This window comes from Pseudonaja textilis, chromosome 13 (assembly GCF_049901715.1).
Source record: "Pseudonaja textilis isolate UNSWEBS1 chromosome 13, rPseTex1.2, whole genome shotgun sequence".
NCBI lineage: Eukaryota > Metazoa > Chordata > Lepidosauria > Squamata > Elapidae > Pseudonaja > Pseudonaja textilis.
The window spans coordinates 7,130,853-7,155,952 of NC_142002.1; the positions used below are offsets into that span (position 1 = coordinate 7,130,853).

Below are 25,100 nucleotides of genomic sequence, written 5' to 3' on the forward strand. Positions count from 1 at the left end.
AGGTTGTCTCAGCTTTTCACCCTTTGAAGTCCCAGATTGTTGGGGGCAATATGCTGATTCTGTAAACCGTTTAAGATATAAAGCACTGTGAAGTTGTATAGAAGTCTAAGTGCTATGGCTATTATTGTGACTGCCACAGTGACTGCTCTTGTCCACACCCCTGGGCCAGCCCTGAATCAATCAATCAATCAAAATCAAGTCACTAGCAATGCAAAACCTACTCAAAATGTGATGGGAGATGCTTGACTATGCCAGCAGATTCCTTGAGTTTAACAAGAAGGACCTTTCAGGGGTCAGGAATGAAAAAGGCACCCCAAAACTTGGCCAGTGCTATTCTCTGCCTTGCACAGGCATTTAAACAGTGCCCTCAAGAGAAGGGGAGATCCAGTGGGCTGGGTCAAACCATGGTTAATACACCTCACTGGATGGGCTGAAATAATATGCCTTCATTCCAGAGGTGGTCTTCAGCAGGTTCTGACCAGTTCTGGAGAACTGGTAGCGGAAATTTTGAGTAGTTCAGAGAACCGGCAAAAGCACCTCTGACTGGCCCCGCCAAACCCAGCTATTCTCTGCCTCCTGAGTCCCAGCTGATCGGCTGGGTCTTTTGTTGCCCTGCACAGGAGAACGGAGCTGGAAAGCAGGTTAGTGGAGTGGGGAGGGAATGGGATTTTGCAGTATCCTTCTCCTGCAGGGCCACCAAGCTGTGCCCATGGTAATAAAATTTTCTGAATCTCACCATTGCAGTTCACTCTCAATCCAACACATTGTAAGGCATAGTCAAATGAGCAAAATCAGCCATCTAGTCCCCATTTTAAAAAAGCAGAACCCTTGACCAAATAGGAATTTCTCTCCACCCCCTACAGCTGGTCCACCCCTACAGCAAGGGTGTCCAGTCTTGGCCATTTTTAAGACTTGGGGAATTCAACTCTCAGAATTCTCCAGCCAGCCAGGGCTGCCATGGAATTCTAAGAGTTGGCATCTACCTACAAGACTTCAAGTTGCCAAGGTTGGACACAAGGTTGCCCTACAGCCAAGGCAGGAAGGCTAAACTGAGAGTGCCAACACAACACATGTACACGCACAGAGGATGTGCAACACCCAGCGCTCCTTCCTCCATCCATCAGCCCTTGGCATAAAATCTTTGTGAAGCGATGTCTCTCCCTATACACGCATGTTTATGTTCCAGGAGGGAGGAGGAGAAGGAGAAAACTGGACTTTCTGGGGCCGTTTTTGATTAGGAGTTAGTCCGATGTGAGCTCATTCCTTCTCGCGAGGAGTCCGCCTAGTAGCCCCTTCTCTTTCCACCCGGAGAACGAACGCCGCGTTGTAACACAGATGATTTCCTCCGAGGCTTCTCTCTCTTGTTTTTCGTTGGACGTCCTGCGCGCTTCAGGCTCCCACACCCGTTGCAACGGAGAGGAAGAAGGGGAAGGGGGGGGGGAAACCTTAACTCTTTCCCACCCCTTCTTGGCCACCCCCAAGCCAGCTTTTGGCACAATCACCAGCATTGTTTGGCGAAGGGGAAGGAAGTGGAGGGGGCGTCTAGGGAATCGCAGCTGGGATCCACGGGACAGCTGCTCCGCTTTGGAGTCACCGAGGGACACCTCCCCTCCTGGCCATGCCTGCGCGCGCTTTGCTCTCGCCTCTTCCGAACAGCCGCCGGAGCCGGCGCTGGCTCGGCCATCCTCCGCTCACCTGCAGCTGGTCCAGCGCGGGCCGGACTCGAGTGGGCGTGGATAGCATCTGGCCAAGCCTCTAGCCCTCCGCCTCCCCCCGCCCGCCAGCCAGCCCGGAGCGAAGCGCTCTTAAAAAGGCAGAGCGCGGCGGGGTTTCTCTTGCTCGGCGGTGCGTCTTGCGGGGCGCGCGCAACCGGACCCACTCGGAGAGTGAGCGAGCGAGCGAGTGTGCGTTGTGTGCGGGATGGCAGCGCTTAACGGAGCCCTGGAGAACGGGCAGACGGAGAAGGCGGCTTCCGTGCCCCTCCCTCACCCGATAAGGAACTTGGAGGTCCAGTTCACCAAGGTAGGGGGAAGGATACGCGGGTCGTTGGGTTCCTACGACTCGCTGCCACCTGAGCGGTCGCATCTGGGCAACCGGCTTGAATGGGGGAGGAAGCCTGGCATTGATTCCTGGGGCTCGCCGGATGAGCCCACGAAGGCTTCCATGAGTGGGATGCATCCAGTAGAATGGGGTTAATTCAATAATCAGGTGAAGCGTGCTGTGTGACTGCGCACGTGTGAGGGGTTTTTTATCTTTCCCCTTTTTCCTTTTAGGGTTGTTTTTGCTTAACTATCTTTGAAGTAAAACTTTTTTTTAAAACGGAGAGTTTCGGAAAGTACTTAGTTCCTTAGTATTTTTTTTTCTTTTCCAACAAATGCTTTTTAAGCGTTTGGAAAGCCAGTTTGGTTAAGGCGCCTCGCTAAAACCATGAATTCTAGTCCTGCCATAGGGCAGGCAGCTGGGTGAGTTTGGGCCAGTCCCTCTTTGTCAACCCCAACCCACCTCACAGGGTGGTCAGTTGCTGTTGGGAAAATACGAGGAGGAAGGAGTATTAGGTATGTGTGTTGCCTTGAGTTACTTATAAAGTAATAAAGGTGGGATTTTTAAAAAAATCTAACAATAAATGTTTCTAAAGGGAAAGTGGGAGAGGGGATTGAGTCATTTGTTCCAGCTGCCTTTTGGGGAGGAGAAGGGGCGGCAATTATCCCCAAGGCATCACAACTAGCTAAGCCCTACCTAATTTTTATTCAAGGCAAAGAAACCCATTGGTCAATAAAGAATGTCAGAAGTCATTGCAGGGAAGGAAAAAAAGGGATTTCCTCTCATTTATTCTACTGAGGGTGCAGCAGAAGGGGGGTGAAAGTGGAGGTTCTCATATTATATAAAAAGGTTTAGGTGGGGCTTTTAAAGGTTTAATCTCATACCCATAGAAATAAGTCACTTCTGGACATGAAACATGATGCAAGCTAAACATTTTACTATTAAATTGCTTTTTATATAATATGTTTGGGAGCCTCCACTTCCCCCCCACCCCCAACTGCTACATCCTTGGTGGAGTTAAAGGAGAAGAACCCCCAGGGTTTTCTGCAAAAGAAAGAAATAGGGTTGCAATATCATAGAAGCTTTGATTTTAAATTCTTAACTTTTAATTTTAACTTTTGGGGGGGGTGGGCAGTGCCAAAAGAGGCTTCCTGGATTTTTTTTTTGGGAGGGGGAGCCCTGAATCTACTAAGGAAAGTGAAATCTAAAGCAGCCTCTTTGGGAGCTCTTCTCCTTGGGGGTGAGGATTTCCCAGGTGTTCCTTAAACACCTGTCCACTGAGCTTTGCAGGTTCCCTTTTATATTCTTTTCCAGGAAGATGCATGGCGTCGAGGTTTCGCTGCCCTTCTATAATTCTTCAATAGCGTATGGAAGGTTTTTATTTCTTTAAATTTATTTTCCACTTCTCTCGCTGTGGCGCTACTCTAAGTGGCTTGCAGTAATTAAAGGAAGAAAAATGAACAGGTGTGTAAACTGAAGTAGAATAACAGAACAAGAAAGCAAAACAATGACGAAGGAACACAGTGAGAAATAAGGACATCACTTTGATAACCCAAAAGGTGGGAGGAGAGAAGAGAGAGCAAGAGGAGGGGGATAGGCAGAGTCTAACCATGGATCCAGTAGCCACTCCAGAGGTTGGAAGTTCTCCATTTAGATCCCCAGGTCAGTCAGCAGGGGTCTTGTGAAAGAATGGTGGAAGCGGGTTTTTTGTTTTTGGTTTGCACTTCCAGAACACACCAAGTTCATCATTTGTGTGATCCAGGTAGCTCTCGCGTCTTAAGAGGCTGTGGAGGTGATGAGCATTTTCACCAGGCTTCCAGTTATCTGTGGTGTAACAGTGATGGGGCTGAGCATAAAACGTTTCACACACCTGCCAAGAACCGTTCAAAAAACATTTCAACTGGAGGCCAAGTGAGGGAGGGGCTTCCCCAGAATTACAGGGATAAGATCTGACTTGGATAGCCCAAAAAGCATTTTTTTTTTAAAAAAAGAAATCTTTAATGACAACTAGAAATATTCCTGGTCTGTCTCTAGTAGTCTATGCGTGTGAGAAAAAGGTGGAAAAGGATCATAAAACGCATAGGACTGTTAGCGAGATAGCATTCTGATTGCAATTATTAGTCTGAATAGCTGTTTTGGAGATTGCATCCTGAAGACTGTTGTGTTAGAGGAAATATAGCTTATTCCTATACAAAGGAAGACAAATATACATGTCCCAGGATAATATTGCAGGATCCAATCTGACTTGGTCGTTGGGATCAGAGATTTAATTTTTCTGAGCTTCCATACTTGTGCTGGAGCCCATCTCCGGGGAATTTCTCTCTCACCCAATATTCCTATTCCATACTTTGAGAGTGACTGGATTGCACTGTTTTTATCATCTGTACAGTGTTGTCCTGTGCTTTTTAAAAAAAGTTTTAAGACAACCAGCCTGTGATGGATGCTTAGTTTCTGAGATATCCCACCATCTTGGCTGTTTTAACAAAACAACGCATTGGGTCAAGGATTTTAGATTTGCTTTCTTTCTCAAGTCTCTTCTAAAATTTGGTCAATTTTTAAAAGTGGATTAGTTGGAAGGGCTCCACTTCATTTAGCCGGTTTCAATCGTACTAATTTCATTTTTTTCCCTTCGCGGTGGATGGAGAAGGTGGATGGAATCAGAGATGCATTTGAAATCCAACTCTAATATTTAAAAGATGAGGTCCGTTCTTTTTCCCTCTCTTTGAGAAATGATCTGAAGTAAGAAAATAGAAACCTGAAAATGAAGCTAGATTATGAATTGGATGAATCTATTATGAGTGGATTAATCATATTTACGTGATTGCCCCACTCATAAGATGTTATGTTTACGTTCACTACCCAGAGTTGCAATTGGAAGACGGTGGTTACAAAATCAGTGGATAAGCAGAGAAACTAGCAAAGTAAACACAAGAAAGAAAGAAAGTAAGAATTCCACTAATGGCGCAAATGGAATATATTTAATATAATATAAATCACATTTGCATAAAGAAATTTCTCTTCAGTGTAGCAGATTGTCATACTCTTCCTTACTTTTTAAAATGTGCTTAAGACTTTTTAGGTTTGGCTGTGAAATCTAATTGATCGGTTTATTTGTACTGTTTAGGCCACTTGACTACCAATTATTCTGAGCAGCTTACAAATAATTTAAAAAAAGATAAATACAATACAATGCAAACAATATAAACCAAAACCTCAATTATCGAATGTGTTGTATACATGTTTGCATTTATTTGGAAATGATAAAAATACATCAAAAGGTGGAATTTTTAAAGGTTTGCACGCATCTTTTAAACTAGGATTTCCCTTAACTATTATGCCAAGAAAGCTGCGATATAAAAAGCTTGTTTGGTTGTGGATCTCCCTAGCATGGGTGTCTGTTTTAACTACAAAGATGCCAATAGAACAAAAAAGCATTGTGAAGTCATAATACTTTTGGCATTTGCATAGCAGTGTTGTGGTTCTTGTTTTATCACGTCATTCCTTGGGCTCCAAGGATGTAGATTTATAATTATATAGAAATGTGGAATTGGAAACAATAAATATGGAACAAAACCCATTCATAATCCTTCACTTTCCATCAGTGGAGTAATGGTAAACTTCCCATCCTCTGGATGCATTTCTGTCTTGCAGGCCTGGAAAGAGATGGGGATGTTAATAAATGTTAATAAAAACACATTCACTCAAATTTTAGTTCAACATTGATTGTTGCAGTTGCAGAGATTCTTAGTGTGAGAGAAAGAAAAGGATTTTTCTCAGACTAAAATTTCTCTGCCACATTCCAAAATAGAAGGAAAAAGTCATTTTAAGATTAGCTTTTATCAGATTTGGCTAGCTCCAGGGCTGTATTTATGTGATTTCCAGTTCCTGAATTGTTTTTGCTAAGATGGCTCGATTAAGGATGCTTAGCGCAATAACGTTAACATTTCACTGGAGCTTGTGATTCTCACCTTTGGCATCTGGAAAAACCCATGTGTTACTTGACTTTTACTAGGCTCTTTAAAAGGCTATTTATTTTGAAGTGGTTTGAACTGTTTTATATTTTAAAATTGTAAGCCATCCAGAGTCACTTGGCTGAGAGATGGGTGGCTGCAGAAATTGAATGAATGAATGAATGAATATATAAAGTACAGTAGTAATTGAAAATAAGGCACATATAGCATCTCTCCTTACACCCACACACCCACGGACACCCACACCCACATGCTATACACACATGCACCAAACACATAAATATGCACACTGTTTATTAATCTGGCAATAACAATGAAAGAAACTTATCTGATCCAAAAGGGAGAATGTGGTTTTATATCCCCCTGCAGCAGCACCGACAATCCATCGGAAACAGGTGGATTAATCCATCATAACCATTTTACACAATTAATGCAGCAAACCCTTTTGTATTATCACTCTCTTACATTTTAGTATTTAATGACTATGAGCTTCACAGTTTCAGGATTATTATTATACTATAGTTGGGCCGTGCTGTATTTTATTCGGGTGCAACTGACAAGATTAGATGCCCAGTTGTGATTTTAATATAGATTTTTTTTTGTTATCATTTTAGTCTAGCGTTTTTTAACTGGATATTCCTTAAAGTGTTTTTAACTTGCTCTGGTCTTTGACTGTAATAAACATTGAGTTGACTTGACTATCCCTGCCACTAAATAAACTTAGTTAGAATGAATTAGTTAGAACTATTCTTAAGTGGAACTAGAATAGAAAAATAGGAAGGAAGAGTATTGTGCGAGTCCATGGCTTGGAGTTACTTGTATAGGAACAAAAGCTGAGATAAGAATCAAATAAACCTTGACTCAAACTAGTTTATGAATGGGAATGACTGCAGAGTATGAAACTAACAATTTTGTGATATTATTTCCTTCTTAATCATCATGGAGAAAAATTCTTATGAGTCATTAGGAGTTAAAATTAACTTGATGGCACATAATTAAAACAATATATATTTTGGGGCAGTCCGGAGATGTAGCTCAGATGGTTTCAAGTCAGAATCTGTTTTACATTTACATACATTTAAATTGATGTGGGGTCAAAAGCAAATATTTAAGCAGATCTTTTGAATTGTCTTTAATGACAAGTCTCTATACGATATGGATACCACCCATTGTGGATATTGTCACGTCAAATGTAATTGTTTTTGTACTTAAGTAAGGATAACATTGGCATTCTGCCTATAAAAATCTAAGCAAATTCTAACGATGCTAAGCACGTTCTCTGGTTTAAATGTCTGAAAAATTTCCAGATCTTTAAAAGGAAAACAAAAGTTGCTAACTGGTGGTGTTTTTCTTAATATAAATTTTCTAATTTTTTTCCTTTTCTATTATAGGTAATACTTTCTGTGCTTTTAAACACTTTTATTACTGATAGTTGTCTGGTCTCTAATAGGAGCAAGAAAAGTAGAAAAGTAGCCAGAATTTTGTAAGAAACACTCTTCAACACTATCCATTAGAAATATTTTCCTGTCCCTATTTTTGAATGCTAATGAGGAATCATGCTTTCCAAGGGCACTACATACTTTGCTAAAATGAAAGAAAGTTCTTTGAACTTGACGCCACCAAAGGCTCTTACAAATTATTGTATAAATCAATTTGCATAAATTCCTGATTGCCATGACCATATAGTTTATTTTTAAACTGGGCCGAGTAAGTATTTTTTTTTTTTTTACCATTTACAGTTCTGCAATTATGCTGCTGAATTTTGAAATGATCTAGCAAATTTCTTTTGGGGGGATGACAGTCTGCTTAATAAAACCTAAAGATGCTGCCTTAAATAGAAGTTTCCTTCCTTTTAGTTGCATTTTAGTCCAAATAACGTTTAACAAATGGGGTTTTCTTCTGTGACCCAAATATCCTTAATTGAAAATATCAGATATTGTGTTTTGTACATTTCATAATGTGCAGTTTGCTTAAGGTACCTGATTTAAAAAACGAGGGAAGTTTATCTAATTTATATTGTTCCACAATCTCAACTGTTTCTCTGGGCCTTACAACAAAGAGTAAAATCCGAGCATGTAACATCGCCAAGTCCCTAAAATGTTCCAATGACAAAGGTTGTAAGTCTTCATTACAAAATACCCTTTCAGCATAGTTCTGTCTTCAACTTTTTCTGTAAGATGGATATTGTCAGAGCCAACTGAACTCCCAATAGGAAACCATTTCCAAGATCTAGTTCTACTATAGAAAGGCAGCACGTTTGCGCTCTAGACTTACAGAAAATGGAATAGCTAAGTCTTATCTTTGCGTGTTCAAATCGGTCAGACTAACTCCTATAAAGAAATAACATTCTGCTAGTAACCAAGAGATAGGTCAAAGCAGGCGTTATTGTTACAGCTAACCCTTGTGATCTTTAAAACATCTACAGCTTTATTGTAAATGTTTCAACGATGACTTAGTTTGAAATATCACTGACTGAATTAAAACTGAAAGGAAAGTAGGCTTCAGCCTGCAACATTAAATACAACCTTTGGAAAACAATTAGACCTTCCTATGGTCTGTTGGGAGAACTGATAATTTAATTCGGGTAGCTAGTTTTTAGAGTTTTCCGACCTCTACCAGACTTAAATATTTATTTCTTTTTATATTTTCCATTTCAGAGAGATCTCTAATTCCCGCACCTTTCTTTGGCTTCCAATAATAACACAGTTATGAATTGGGAACATTTAAAAAAAAAAACTATGAGCTTTGCAAAATAATTGGACACCCAATGCAGACCATTCAGAACATTTTTCAGAAAGGAAAAAAAAATCACCCCTCACCCTCTAATTATGACCCACCTTTTAGGCAATAGAATCAAGTACAATTCTATTTGGTGTGCAACTGCTACTTTGGCTCTGACATTTATTTATTTATTATTTAGTTTATTTAGTTTAGTTCATCAACCGTGTATGAGAAAACAAGTATAAATATGAACATAACATATAAACATATAAGTATAAACAGGTATAAGTATATGCATAATAAATGCGTATGACTACATGGGGACAGTAGGACAGGGACGGTAGGCACGCTGGTGCGCTTATGGACGCCCCCTGACAGACCTCTTAAGAATGGAGTGAAGTCCACGGTAGACAGTTTGAGGTTATTTTGGGCTCAATTGTGGTTTTAAGTCGAAGACTATAGTGGCTGAACGAACAGATATAAATCGTATAGGTTCTCCTGCTTGAGCAGGGGGCTGGACTAGAAGACCTCCGAGGTCCCTTCCAGCTCATTCATTCTATTTTATTCTAAATTGCTGCAAGGGATTGTAAAGACTACCTGTATTCGGCAATCTGTAATTCTCCAGGCATGTTTATGTAGGTTTTCTTGAAATTATAAGACCACCCTTTAAAACAAATGCTTCTCCGTCTCCCCCATGGTGATTTACAGGCCCTTTAAATTTCCAAACAAAGCCGCCATTTCAGCTACAGAACCTACAAATCAAATGCAATAATAATAGTAATTAAATCTACTACTGGGCCATAAAAACAAGTTAAAACTAATTAGCAGGCTCAATTGCAACTAAGAAAAATAACATTCGACATCCTGGGAACCTCTCTTGTTTTTTTACCTGCAACAAAAGGTTATTCAGTTTAGCCTCTGGAGTTAGACACCATGACCGAAAAAGCTTTTTCCTGGGGAATTTATGTCCAATCCACCTCACAGGGTTGTTGTTGTTGTGGAGAAACTAGGCGGAGGAAAAAGGTGTTTCGGATAGGTTCGCCACCTTGCGTTATTTGTAAAAAGTATAATTTGTAAAAGTAATAAAGGCAGGATACAAATAAAGAGCTATCACTAATGGAAGAGTTAAAAAAATGGCAAAGGAATCCCTGCAGATCTTACTCTTCTAGTTGTTGCTATTTATAGGGGGGCAGTGGTCATCTCTGTTTCAAGGCCATTGAGCCAGCACCGTCGGAAGACATCTCCATCGTCATGTGGCCAACATGACATCATGGAGCACTGTTGCCTTCCCACCAAAGTGGTACCTATTTATCTACTCACATTTGCATCCTTTCGAACGGCTAAGTTGACAGGAGCTGAGGCAAGTGATGGGAGCTCACCCTGTTGCATGGCGCTTGGGTCTTTCCAGCCAACAAGCCCAATAGCTTAATCATTGTACCAATGGAAGGGGGCAAATCCATATTACACTAACTGAGCAGTGATATCCATCACAGCAAAATAACAAGAGTAGTCCCTTGGAATTTTATAGTCCTTATCTCATGGATATCGAATTGCATTTGTGAATTGGCCTCCTGGACTTCAGTGTGATTTACTTTTTCTGTTGAAACTGCATCAATAAATATTGGCATGTTTGCTACATCCATGACTACTACTTCCCACTGTGATGTGCAGTTGTCATACCCCTGTCGGAATCTGAATCTGAGGAGGAAGATGAACAGCTGACAGGGAGTGCGAGTGTGGCTCCGTTGGCTGTGGAGGAAACTGGGGAAGGGCAAAGTCCAGCTGGGCAGAGCAGGGAAGAGATAGAATAAGGGAGAGCGAATTCAGAGGAAGACCCAGGCCCATCCCCTCTTCATCCTAGGGCACACAAGGAGGAACGGAGAAGAGAGCAATGTGGGCTGAATGGCTTATGGGGGAGGAAAGGGCCCTGATTCCCTTCATTAGCCACACCTGGGAATGAAAGTTTAAAAGAAATACAGGCTCCATGCGGTAGTTGCTGGGAGCAAACATGAGTTTATCTGGTGTTGACTTTGCTTATCTGTGTTCCTGGCATTTTTCCAAGCGTGTTGAGTTTTGCTGTGCCTTCACGTCTGGAATTCTTTCTCCTGCCCTGCCAAACTAATCACCTCATCTTGCCTCGATTGGACTTATAGTTACAGTTTTTGTTGACCACATTTTGGACTTGATTCCCTGCAGTTAAAGGCTGTTCCTTGGAGAGTTTTTCTCCAGCCAGAAGGTAACTAGGACACTGGGGGCAAAGTTGGAGCTAATAAAGGGACTCTTATTGATTAACTGACTGTGTTGCCTTTGTGCCACACCCCAGGTCATCACAGCAGTTGATGGTTGGAAACTTCACTATTCTAACCCACCTTGTTTCTGAGCTCCTCCATATTCTAGGATGACCACTGGGGAGTAAGTGCCTGGGTCCCAGTATTACAGCCAGCCTGCGTCTTATTTTGATGGGGTGAATATGATACACTGTTCCTGAATATGATAAATATTAGAGCTATTCAAGCAACAAAGGAGACAAACCAAGCAAGGGATACAGTAGTCTTGTCAATGCTTCTTCTGATCCATTTGTTTTCTCTTTCTCTAGATATTTATTAATAATGAATGGCATGAGTCAAAAAGTGGAAAGAAATTCCCCACATTTAACCCCACAACAGCTGAGAAGATCTGTGAAATTGAAGAAGGTGACAAGGTCTGTCTTTCTACATTCTTTAATGAAACAATATTTCATTCTTCTTAGTTAACGAGCAAAAGTTCTAAAAGTTGGAGATGTTTGGTGGGGGGGAAAATATAGGGAGGTTACTTTCCATTCGTTGCTTAATCACTCTTTAATTAAACAATCTTTCATTTGTCTTAGTCAATAAGCAAAAGCTCTAAAAGCTGGAGATGGTTTGCTGGGGAGGAAACACAGGGAAGTGACTTTTCATTAGTTGCTCTAATCCAGAGGTCTCCAAACTTGGCCACTTTAAGACTTGTGGACTTCAACTCCCTGGGAGTTGCCAAGTTTGGGGACCCTTGCTCTAATCATTTGGTAGGGACATGTTTCTTTATACCTGCTCTACTGTTGTTCCACTGAAAGGATAAATTCATGTTTTGTGGGGTGGAGACCAAATGCTTTCAGAAGTGCTTCCAAATGACCAGCATGTCAAATCAAGCCAGAGCCAGGGAGCAAGTGCCAAGGGCCTGGATTTTGATCGTGTGACCATGGGAATGCCGCGATAGTCATAAATGCGAGGATCAAAGATATAAAATACAGATTAGGCAAAACCTGGCTCAAAAACAGTTAACTGGGACCTTGGAGTCCTAGTGGACAATCACTTCAATATGAGGCAGCCTTGTGCGGCGGCAGCCAAAAATGGTAATACCATCCTTGGTTGTGTAAACAGGGGCATAGAATCAAAATCACATGAAGCATCAGTACCGCTTTATAAAGCCTTATTTAAGACCACACCTGAAATACTGCATCCACTTTTGATCATCACGTTACAAAAAAGATGTTGAGACCTTGGAAAAAGTGCAAAGAAGAACAACTAAGATGATTAAAAGCCTGGAGACTAAAACGTGAAGAACAGTTGCAGGATTTGGGTATGACCAGTCTAGAGAAAAGAAGGACTAGGGGTGGCATGATAGCACTCCTTCAGGATTTGAGGGGCTGCCACAAAGAAGAAGGGGTCAGTTTATTTTCCAAAGCACCAAAGGTGAGGCAAGAAACCATGGATGGAAACTAATCAAGGAGAGAAGCAACCTAGAATTAAGGAGAAACTTCCTCACAGGACTGTTAACCAGTGGAACAACTTGCCTCCAGACATTGTGGGTGATGCATCACTGGAAGGATTGGACAGTCACTTGTCTGAAATGGTATAGGATCTCCTGCTTGAGGATAGGGCTGGACTAGAAGACCTTCAAGGTCTCTTCCAGCTTGATTCTGATTCTGACTGGTCATAAGTCACCACACTGCTATTGCAAATTTGAATGGTTACTAAACAATGGTTGAAGATCAAGCTCCCCCTGTAAACCTCAAGGCTGAGGTAAGGCATTTGCTGACATACATCAAACCTTGTGGCCATTATGGCTTGTTATTCAGCCACCTATAGGTGTATTAAAAAATAACAGCATGCTACTCTTATTTCTTGTTTCTCTTCCCTCATCCAAGTCTGTGCCCTCCTCTCTTCCTTCATCTTCAGTCCCTTTAACTTTGTGCGTTCCAGTCCAGGCTTTGGCATGGAATTATGAAAAGCCATAATCCTGTAATTGAAGAGATGTGAGCTCATTTTAAAACTGTGCAATTCTGAGGTGGCTTTTTCCTCTACGGGTGATTATGTTAGCTGGCTCCACTGCTTCCCAAGCCATCATTAGAGTAAAAACAGATGATCTCTCTTTGTCTCTGGCTGCAAATCTTGAGCCCCCAAGGGTTGTGTGTGACAGAGCTCCGGGTGTCTCCTGATATAATATCCAAACATAATTGCTTTTCTCCCTCACTGCCCAACTTGTAAAGTATTTTGACCAGTAAGATGAGTTCTTGGAGACTTAGTTGCTCCTTCCTGCCAGCCGTGTCCCCATTAGAACTCTTACAAGAACCCACAACAGATGCAATATAACACAACAACAGAGTTGAAAGGGACTTTGGAAGACTTCTAGTCCAATTCCCTGCTCAAACAGGAGACCCAGAGCCACAGTGGTGCAGTGGTTAGAATGCAGTACTGCAGGCTAATTCTGCTGCCTGCCGTCCGCCTGCAATTTGGCAAATCAAATCTCACCAGGCTCCAGGTTGACTCAGCCTTCCGTCCTTCTGAGGTGGGCAAAATGAGGACACAGATTATTGGTGGACAATACTCTGACTCTGTAAACCTCTTAGAGAGGGCTGTAAAAGCACCGTGAAGACGTATATAAGTCTAAGTGCTGTTGCTATTTCAGACAAAGTGCTGTCCAATCTCTTCTTAGAACCTCCAGTGGTGGAGCACCCACAACCTCTGGAGGTGAGCCATTCCACTGAATAATTGTTCTGGTAGGAAATTGCTCTTTAGTTCTAGGTTGGTTCTTTCCTTGATTGGTTTTTGTTTTTTGCCTTGAACTGAATTCATGATTAGAATTCTTTCACTTTTGCCAATCCATTGTGTCTGTAATTTTCACATATCTAGATGCACAAACATTCTTGTTGCACTCATACCCAACCTTTCTCTTGGATTACATTTGCCATGAAGCCTACTTGCCATATCTTGGATTGTGTGAATTCTACTCTGCAACTGCATTGGGCTGAAAAAACCAGTTCCATGAAACATGCATGAATTAGCTCAGCACAGAATCTGTTAATGTAAACCAGCCCAATCCAGAGTGATCCTGCACTAAAGCAGACTCCTATAATTAGGGAAAGAATCAATGGATCACAAATATCCCCAGGTTCTTTTTACAGCGGACACATTCAGAGCTGGTATATTGCAAAAAGCACAATTATTTTATTATTTCTGCTTCCTTTCGTGAAAGTTGTAAATTGCCATTGGGGCCATGCAGGGCTTTAAAAAAAATAAAAATTTAAATGTTACCCAAAGTTTTAAAATAGATTCAAAGGCTGGCCAGCTTCTCTTGCCATCAAAGGAAATAGAGGAGAAAGGTGAGTTTCCTGCACGAAGATCTCTTCTCTCGTCTCAGCAGTGTGGGGAGGAAATGTCACAAAACTGGTTTTATAACTTTAAAATGTCCCTACCCATAAGAAGTGCAGTACCATTAGATTGGAACATACAACTGTGGCAAAAAAAAAAAACCCAAAAACCATCAGAAAAGAGGGTTGGAGTATACATTGTGGCATTAGTCATTAAGGAAGAGAGAATATTTTAGTGTTGTGCTGATTTTGATCCATAAACAAACCTTTAGCTGAATTTCACTGAAGGATATGATTCAGTCATAACTGGGTATAGAAAAAGCTCATGTGATGCCACCTATTCTTTTTATTGTCTAATGGGAAAGAATTGGGAAAACTACAGTTAGAGTGCCAGTTAAAGCTGCTGGACTGAGCAGAGAACCTTGAGTTTTAGTTCTCCAGGGCTCCACAAAACCCATCTGGGTAATTTTAGGGCAGACATTTTAGAGCTAGGATATGATCAGCTGTGGCATTGGTCATTATCTACCCTCGAAACGATGCTATAGGCACTGCACACCAGAACAACTAGGCACAAGGATAGTTTGCCATCACTCTGCTAAACAACTAATTGCCACAACACTGTCAAATTACTGTATTATTATTATTCTCCTCATCCTTCCTATTACCTATATCTTCCCACTTATGACTATAACAGTGTTGCTTGTATCTTTACAATTTATATTATTTGTTTTCTAGTATGATTTGATTGCTTATTAGTAACCTTATTAGTAACTATCACTAAGTGTTGTATCTTATGATTCTTGATGAATGTATTTTTTTTCCTTATGTACACTGAGAGCATATGCACCAAAGACAAATTTCTTGTGTGTCCAATCACTCTTGGCCAATAAGGAATTCTGTTCTGTTCTATTCTATTCTATTCTATTCTATTCTATTCTATTCTATTCTATTCTATTCTATTCTATTCCATTCCATTCCATTCCATTCCATTCTATTCCATTCCATTCCATTCCAGAAGGGAGAAGAATATTCTAGTGTGTGCTGATCTCAATCCATAAGCAAACCTTTAACTGAATTTCGTTGAAGCTATATAAGATTCAGCCATAACTTGGTATAGAAGAACTTGTTCTCGGGAGGAGAATTGAGAAAACTATAGAAAACTCTCTCTAACTTTAGTTTTCCCAATTCTCTCACAATGGACAAAGAAAGAAGAGAGTCAGCTTGGTGTAGCGCTTAAACTGCTGGACTAAAATAGCACTGGTACTTAGACTTATATATTGCTTCACAGTGCTTTACAGCCCTCTCTTAACAGGTTTACAGAATCAGCATATTGCCTCCAACAATATGGGTCCTCATTTTACCGACCTTAGAAAGATGGAAGGCTGAACTCCACCTTGAGTCGGTGAGAATCGAACTGCTCGCAGTAAGCAGAATTAGCCTGCAATACTGCATTCTAACCACTGCACCACCATGACTCTTTTTAGCCCTGAGTTCTAGTTCTTCATTAGACACAAAAGCTGGCTGGGTAATTTTAGGGCAGTCACACTCTTAGCTGTAATCTGGGATGTCAGAAAACATCCTGGAAAATGCTAATGGTCAACTTACTTCTGAAATATTGCTGGAGGTCAAGATTGACTTGAAGGACCATAGCAGAGAAAGCTAAAACAAGACTGCCAACTTAGCGTTCCCTCTCTTGGCTGTCTGCTGCTTGAGCATTTTTGTATGCATTTACTTAATAAGATTACATTCATTATGCCTCACCCATGTTTTATTGAATAAGGCATAGCTGGCTGGTTTTAAAGTCATCTTGCCCAAGCTCTCAAAAAATTCAAACAGAACAAAGCAATCAATGACTCCAGGTCTGTAATAACATTTTCATTTTATGCCATATAGAGAGGGTAAGGGAAGGGAAACCATTTCGTGTCATCCCCAAGATATAGGGATGGGCTATTCCAACTGGACATCCTGCCTGATTAAATATTGGACATTGGTTCAAAACTATTATATAGCTACCCTGTTTCTCCAACAATACGGCCTCCCCCAATAGGAAGTCCCAGAATGTTTTATAGGCATGAAATGAAATTAAGCCCCTCCCCCCAAATTAAGGTTTATATTAAAACATGTGAAATAGGGGTAATGGGGGGGGGGCTTGCTGTTAGGAAGTACTTTTGTTGCACACCCGGATATGGTGCTGCCTGCGTTGACCCCGATACGAAGTGCCCCACCAACGCCGAGGTCAACATCCAAGCCGTCGCTGCCCACCCGCCCGAAGATGCGGGGGAGGGGAAATTAAGTCACCCCTGAAAAGATGGCGTAGCCATTCATTCGGGGCTCAAAAAAAAAAAAAAAGACCCGGCCTTATTATATGAGAAACACGGTAGTTTTGATGGTTTGCAGATAGTTCTGATGATCCAATCCAACACAGCTTCATATGGGACCCTTAGTATTTATGATGCAAAGAAAGTATATTAGAATACAATCCACCTAACAAAAGAAACCTGTATGTCTTGGCTAAAATCCCACTATTCCTGAATCAAAATCTGAACTAACTATGGTGAGATTTTATATAGCTATATCACATTCAGAATGATTTACTCTGCATGGATGAGATGCTAAGTTGTGACTGGTGTGCTGGAATTACAAATGGGTTGGATAGTCCTAGATTGTCCAAATTGGAGCATGGGTTTATTTGAAAACATTTTCTGAACATCATTATCTTGAACATCATTCTTTTCCTTGTGATGGATAACAGTTGTAATGGATTTAATTCTTCTTTCTTCCTGACCTTAAATTTTAGCTGCACTTTATGCCTTTGTATTAAAAAATCTCTGTAACGCAACACTGATTAAGCATTGGGTGGATTCAGATTGGAATTTCAGCCTTGCCCATTCAATTTCCTTGTTCTCAATATTCTTGTAACTGAAAGAGTTTATGAGAGCCTGGATTGACCTTTCCATTGGAAAAGCTTCAGCCAAGTATTTCCACTTGCGTAAATAAATGTGCGTATCTCAGGTCACATAGGGGAGGTTTTCAGAGAATTGTGTAAGCTGAATTCATGCCCCTGTCCTAATATAGTCATATAGTAAAGTAAAATATAATACAGTAAAAGCTGTGGTGGTGCACTGGTTATATTGCAGTACCGCAGGCTACTTCTGCTGACTGCCAGCTGCCAGCAGTTCAATCCTGACCAGCTCAAGGTTGACTCAGCCTTCCACCCTTCCCAGGTCAGTAAAATGAGGGCCCAGATTGTTGGGGACAATATACTGACTCTGTAAACCACTTAGAGTGGGCCCTAAAGCACAGTGGAACAGTATATAAATCTATTGCTACTGCTATACCAGAGCCTGGCTAGACTGAAAGGGGGCTCCAGTGTAGCTGGAATCTATCAGATTTGAGAAAATCTAGTATTGCATCATAGTGTTCATTGGGCTTGGGGGTTGAATCTACAAAGCTGAAGTTCAATCTAACAATCTAATCAAGGAGAGAAGCAGCCTAGCATTAAAAATAAATTTCCAGACAGTTAGAACAATTAATCAGTGGAACGACTTGTCTCCAGAAGTTGTGCGTGCTCCAACACTGGGAGTTTTTAAGAAGAGATTGGAAAACCATTTGTCTGAAATGGTATAGGGTTTCCTGCCTAAGCAGGGGGTTGGACTAGAAGACCTCCAAGGTCCCTTCCAACTCTGATTCTATCCTATCCTATCCTATCCTATCCTATCCAACCTATCCTATCCTATCCTATTCTATTCTAATCTTTCCTATTCCTATTATCTTTCCTATTCCTATTATCTTTCTTTCATATTCCTATTCAAAATGTGCATCATGGCCAGATTCTAAGCATTTTAAAACCATAGTTAACAGATTGTAGAGCTAAAGTAAGATCTAACCCTGAGCCTCATTGGGCTGATTTGCAGAAAGCTCTAAACCCAAAGTAGCATTGTGGCTTTACAAGTGGTCCTTGACTTATGAACTCAGTTGGGAGAAGAATTTATGCTGCCAAGCAAGGCCAGTGTTAAGTGAGTTCTGCCTGATTTTTACAACCTTTTAAATACAGTTATTAAGCAAATCATTTGGTTGCTAACGAAATCCAAACTCCCCTATTTGATCATTGAAAGCCAACTGGGAGAGTTGCAAATGATGATCTAATCAAAATTCTACTGATTGCCTGGGCTTTCTTTTCAACAAGTACGTATTTGTGAGTGTTACTCTGCTTTACCATTGACACCAGAAACCATTCCTCTGTTCCCAAAGAAAGAATAGAAATATGATAATTCTTGGGATGGTTGACTGTTTAGCATACTTGACCTTTCCTCCTATATATTCAGGGTTTCTCCCTCCAGGAATAATTGTACCCTTTATATTTCAGTGGTATTAATGATGTTTTCCTCTCTTCTTTCTTACCTTTACCTGTAGCCTGATATTGATAAAGCGGTAGAAGCAGCAAAAACAGCTTTCCAAAGCGGATCTGTCTGGAGACAAATGGATGCAGCTAGCCGGGGAAGACTTCTCAATAAACTGGCAGACCTGATTGAACGAGATAGGGAGGTGTTGGCAGTAAGTGAAGCTGGTACACCACCAGGGTGTGAAGAATCAACCGGGAAGGGTTGGGGTATCCCATTTAACCCTGAGCTTCTTGCTCCATTATTGACCTATCAATCTTTGGTGGTGTTTAGAAAGAGCAGGAAACTGAAAGGAGGTTGGAAGATTACACTTCTTTGCTTCCATCATATAGGCAAGAGAACAAAATTTAGTAATAAGCAGGATGGTGAAGGTCCTTGTTATTGCCATGTCAACTTCAGTCCCAAAAGTGCTTTTTCAAGAGCCAACTGGACTTTCTGGTTTTCCTTTGAAGACATTTTGCTTCTCCTCCAAGAAGCTTCTTCAGCTCTGACTGGACGGCGGGGTCATCAGTCAGTGCTGAAGAAGCTTCTTGGATGAGAAGCAAAGTGTCTTCAAAGGAAAACCAGAAAGTCCAGCTGCATCTTGGAAAAGCACCTTTGGACAACCATGACCTGGATGACTTTCATCTTCAGTTTTTCAGAACAATATGCAGGAAGCAAATTAACAGGAAACATGTGCAGTCCTTGGTTTTCTCTAGCTTGGTTGTTTGCAGATGTTTCATTACCCAACTTCATGATCTCACTAATACTCATGAATGTGGGCTTTACTCTCTGTTTATATATCGTAGTTTAACTTGCCAATCTGGTGGGACTGTGGTTTTCTTCTTTATAGTTCCTTAACGAGGTTCTTTTTGTTTTGTTTTGTTTTCTGCTGGATTATTTGTCTGGTGTTAATCCCTGCTTATCTGAGTGTTGGCTGTTGCAGGGGATGTGCTTTGGTCTTTTTTGTTTCCTTCTTAGTTTTTTTGCTGTCTCATTTGAATGGTGAGTAAATATGGCTTTATTTCTATAAAATGTCTGCCAGCAAATAGCCAAACTCAGAGAGCACCAAGGATTCCCATAGTTTAATCCTTAACTACATACAATATATTTTCTTCTATTAGTAATAGAAAGCATGCATGGGGAAGGCTCAAGATCCAGATGGATCTTGATAGACTAGAACACTGGGCCATATTTAATAAAATGAAATTCAATGTAGAGAAAAGTAAAGTCCTACACTTAGAAAGAAAAACCAAAAGTACACATATAGACTGGGTGAAACCAAGCTCAATAGCTGTAATTGTGAGAGGGATCTTGTAGTCTTAGTGGACAACCAGCTAAATATGTGCCAGCAATTTGCAGCAGCAGTCAAAAAAGCTAATAGAGGAATACAATCAAGATCAAGTGAGATACTAATACCACTCTATAAAGCCTTAGTAAGATCACACCTAGAATGCTGCACCCAGTTTTGGTCACAATACTATAAAAAAGTTGTTGAGATTCTAGAAAAAGTACAAAGAAGAGTAATCAGGAAGATGAGGGGACTGGAGACTAAAACATATGAAGAATGGTTGCTGGAATTGGGTATGGCTAGTCTAGTAAAGAGAAGGATCAGGGGAGACATGATAGAGGTCTTCCAATATTTGAGGGGCTACCACAGAGAGGAAGGGGTCAAGCTATTTTCTAAAGCATCTGTAGGCCAGACAAGGAACAATGGATGGAAACTGAACAAGGAGAGATTTAACCTAGAAATAAGGAGAAACTTTCTGACAGTGAGAACAATCAACCAATGGAACAGAAGTTGCCCTCAGAAGTTGTGGGAGCTTCATCACTTGAGACTTTCAAGAAGAGGGAACCTCCAGCACCTCAAGCAACTGTAATCTTCAAGTTTTCCCATTCAGGACTCTTGAGCAAAGCCAATACTGCTGGGATTGAAATGTCCCTCCAGGAAGACTTTGTGGGGACAGAAAAGGATTTGCAGATAGGGTCCCTCCAACCTACTTTATTGACCAACTGATTCTTGCCATGCCATTGTTTCCACAAAAGATTTGGTTGGGAAAATATGTTCTCAGTAGAGATTGGCTCAAAGTGTAAACTTCAAATAAAATGTTCTTGTTTCTTTTTTGCTTTCAGACCCTGGAAACTTTGGACACTGGGAAACCATTCCTCCAAGCTTTCTTTGTTGACCTTGAAGGTTGCATAAAAACCCTGAGATACTATGCTGGATGGGCAGATAAAATCCAAGGCAAGAATATTCCTGTGGGTAAGTTGCCCTTGATATCTCCTCTGCTGAGTTTCTTATCTTATGTTTTTTAAGTAAAATTAACCTGAATCTATAAACTGGAGAGAAGTTACAAAAGCCTAATAGTAATCGTAGTAGTACTTTATTGTCATTGCACCTTGTACAACGAAATTAAATGCCATCTTCGGTGTACATCATACACAAGAAAAACTTATAAAAAGTAAAACACAAACATACATCCTTCGCATTCTATACGCTTGAATTGAAAATCCCTGATATTGCATTAATATTACGCTATACAGTACAATTCAGTATAGTTACTGCCATGGGATAGAAGCTGTTTTTCAGCCTATTTATCCTTGCTTTTATTGTCCTGTACCACCTGCCAGATGGTAATCATTCAAAAAAAGGGTGTCCAGGATGAGATGGATCTTTAAGAGGGTTTTGAACTTTCTTAAGGCAGCGGGAGCTATAAAGCTCTTCCAAAGAGGGGAGAGGGCAACCCATGATCCTCTGGCCAATGACGTTAAACCTCTGGAGCACTGTCCTATCTGCCACTGTGCAATTGGCAAACCATACACAGGTGCAGTAAGTTAAAATAGTTTCTGGTGCAGCAGTAGAAGGTCAGCAGCAGGTAATTCAGATGCTATAATTAATTACAGTTTGGCTACCAGGAATATATCTGAGTTTATATGCACTTTCCTTCTCCTCCAGTTCTTGCTTTGTGGTCTAATTTATAGAAACCCTGCTATAGGTTAAATCTTTTTTTGGTTGCAAGCAGGATGATGGCTCTTTGTAAACTTTGCTGGCAAAGAATCAAAATGCAGTAATATTCATGCTTAAAGTAGCTCCTTTGCTTTTGGGAAATTCTCCGAACTACTCAAAATTTCCACTACTGGTTCTCCAAAACTGGTCAGAACTGGCTGAATACCACCTCTGGTTCAAAGTTACAACAGCACTGAAATAAGTTATTTACGACCATCTGGCCCCATTATGACCATTGCAGCATCCCCAGGGTCATGTGATTAAAATTTGTGGTCTTGGCAACTGACTCATATTTATGACGGTTGTGGTGTCCTGGGGTCATGGGTTCCTTTTTGCAACGTTCTAACCAGCAAAGTCAATGGGTGGAAGCTGGATTCACTAAACAACCGTGTTACTAACATAACAACTGCAGGGATTCACAGCAACAACTGTGGCAAGGCAAATTCATAAACGGGCAAAATTCACTTCATGACAGTCTTTTGTTTAGCAGTGGAAATGTGGGGCTCTCAACTATGGTCATAGGTTGAGAACTACCTAGAGCTGCTATTTGACCTGAAGTAAGGATGTCAGTTGAAAGCTGAGAGCCCAGTTGAGCTTAATGTTTAAAGTGCTGGACTAGAACCGGAAGCCATGATGACTAATCTTCTCTTTAGCGTGAAGTCAGTGCGGTGACTGACTGACTTTGTGGCCACTCCTTCGTTCTCAGCCCAATCCACATTGTAGATTTGGGGTGGGGGGGGTGGAGAGTGGGGGAATAGGAAGGAGGAACATAAGTGGGTTGTACAAATAAAAGTATGAATAACTAATTAATTAAAAAAGGAAGCAGCAGCATTTAGGAGATTAGAAAGCAGCCCAGAGGTAGTGATTTTCAAGGGGAAGCCTGAACAGAAAGCTCTCTAGAGCAGGGGTCTCCAACCTTGGCAACTTTAAGCCTGGAGGACTTCAACTCCCAGAATGCCCCAGCCAGCAAAGCAAAGCAAAGCTGGCTGGGGCATTCTGGGAGTTGAAGTCCTCCAGGCTTAAAGTTGCCAAGGTTGGAGACCCCTGCTCTAGACTGCCTTTCCTAAGTGAAGATGTTTTCAGAATATAATAAAAGTGGCTGGATCAGACCTCAGGACGATGCAGCCTGACGCTTCTGAATGTGCAAGCTGCTTTCCCCACCCCCACCCCAGTGTCTACCAACAACTCCTTAGAGCAGCTGTAACTTTCCCCATAATTGAATGCTACGATCTGCAGGTGCAGCACTATTCTAAAAAAAAGATGTGTTTGGTTGGAATAGAGTAGAGTAGAGTAGAGTAGAGTAGAGTAGAGTAGAAATAGAAGAGAAAAGAGTAGAAATAGAATAGAATAGAATAGAACATACACATTCATTAATATCTAATATCATTTTGTGATTCAACTGAGGTGAATTGTTTTTATTGAAATTATGTATTTCAGTCTTCATTTATTTTAATGAAAAGAAGCGCACCTAATGATTATTTGTTAAACCTAAGTTACAATTTTTTTTCTTTTACCATTTTTTGTATACATTTTTTATTTTTTTTAGTGTAAAACATAAAAATTCAATATCTATATAAACAGCGTGCTGTCTGAGTACTATTGAGTTTGAGATATACAGTAGTGTTGGTAATAGTAAAAATAATATTCTTAACATCAGTAATGATCACATGATAATAGTAATGTTTACTTATCTATTTTAGTAAATCTTCATTGTAATTGATCCTTCCTTTATACTTTTAGGTTTCTAACTTCTGTTTCTACTTATTAGCTATTGACAAAACAAATCCCATGTTAAAAATATTCCTGGAGACTTATTTGCTCCTTCCTGCCAGCTGTGTCCCCATTAGAACTCTTACAAGAACCCACAATATCCATTTCTGCACATTCTAATTTTTTTAATTACAAATTCATCTATAGGAATCTCCTCATTTTATCATTGTTGTCCAAACACAATTCTGGCTGCTCTCATTGAAGTGAGAAAGAATCAATCATTGATTCTTAAACAGTTTAAAATAAATGTTTATTTCTTCCATAGTTCCTATATGACTAAAGAGTTTGCCAGGAAAAGTATGTGTGGAAAGTCAGAGGCAAAATATCCAAGCTACATGGTTCTTAAATTTTGATAACTTCTGTTTGGAGTTTCCTCTCTCTCTTTTTAAAAAGGTTTTGCCATCTCTTGTTACTGCGTGAGAACGTACTCTAAATAGGCAAGTCAGTTATAGTTGGCAAACACTAAAGTTTGTTTCTGCTGAGCCTCTAGAACAAGTTTTCCAGCCACCCTGTTTGTCTCCATCCCCTAGGATGATTCATATCAAAATCATCCTTCCTTGATAACTTATCATGTTCTCAAACCTTTTGCAGATGAAAACTATGTCTGTTTCACCAGGCATGAGCCAGTGGGAGTCTGCGGAGCCATAACACCAGTGAGTAAGAAATTTTGGATTCTAGTTTCTGTGTGGGTGCTAAGGATGGAGAGAAAAAAAATATATTATCTGGGTGGTCTCTAAAATCCCCTTCTTCCCTTCGATAATTAAGGTCAAGAAAAGGATTCTAGAGTAATTAGAAATCAGAGGTGTCCATGAACTCACCAAGAGTTGAGCATGATTTCAGAGAGACTTCAAGACTACTTCTACAATGCCAGGTTTACCCCAAGAATTTGGTCTCTCTAAGATTGAGCTATTCCTGTGCCAAATGTTACCCAGTGACTGCCCAAATATTAATAGGACATTTGGAGCTACAATGGGACTTTACGGCTTGTAAAATATCACCAGGCCATCCTAAAATGTCCCACTGCACACAAACCATTGTCACATGACTGCATTTGGGTGCTTGGCAACCAGCTCACATTTAAGTCCGGTTGCAAGGTCCCACGGTCATATGACCATGATTGGGATTTTTTTTAAAAAAATGCTTTCTGATGTGTTTCACCAGTTTTGGCGGGAAAAACGCCCCTTTGTGAGAATGGATTCAGTTTATGAACACGTGATTTGCTAAATTATCACTATAAAAATGGCCCCCCAAACTGGGTCCAGTCCAGTGGTGGGATTCAATTTTATTTTACTATCGGTTCTGTGGGTGTGGCCGGGTGGGCATAGCGTGGCCTGGTGGGCGTGGCAGGGGAAGGATATTGCAAAATCTCCATTCCCTCCCCACCCCACTAACCTGCTTTCCAGCTTCGTTCTCCTGTGCAGGCCTACAAAAAAAGACCCAGCCAATCAGCTGGGACTCGGGAGGCAGAGAATAGATGGGGGCGGGGGCAGTCAGAGGTGGCATTTGCCGGTTCTCCAAACTACTCAAAATTTCTGCTACCGGTTCTCCAGAACTGGTCAAAACCTGCTGAATGCCACTTCTGGTCCAGTCACATGAATGCCTCGACT

The 25,100-nt window shown here is 40.8% G+C and overlaps 1 protein-coding gene across 3 annotated transcripts in view; it reads left to right on the plus strand.

Moving 5' to 3' along the window:
• The first annotated feature begins 1,775 nt into the window (after positions 1 to 1,775).
• ALDH1A3 (aldehyde dehydrogenase 1 family member A3) overlaps positions 1,776 to 25,100 on the plus strand; it is a 41,963-nt gene continuing 18,638 nt past the window's right edge. Inside the window, exons 1-5 of one of the 3 annotated variants that reach the window (XM_087941314.1) lie at positions 1,776 to 1,886; positions 11,329 to 11,433; positions 18,751 to 18,891; positions 20,850 to 20,979; positions 24,085 to 24,146. In XM_087941314.1, the coding sequence (XP_087797440.1) occupies positions 18,817 to 18,891; positions 20,850 to 20,979; positions 24,085 to 24,146 (267 nt within the window). In that variant the 5' untranslated portion in view covers positions 1,776 to 1,886; positions 11,329 to 11,433; positions 18,751 to 18,816. Of the gene's footprint in view, positions 2,023 to 2,089; positions 2,209 to 11,328; positions 11,434 to 18,750; positions 18,892 to 20,849; positions 20,980 to 24,084; positions 24,147 to 25,100 lie in introns of those variants that run through there. The other 2 variants (XM_026709259.2, XM_087941316.1) reach the window with 2 other exon arrangements.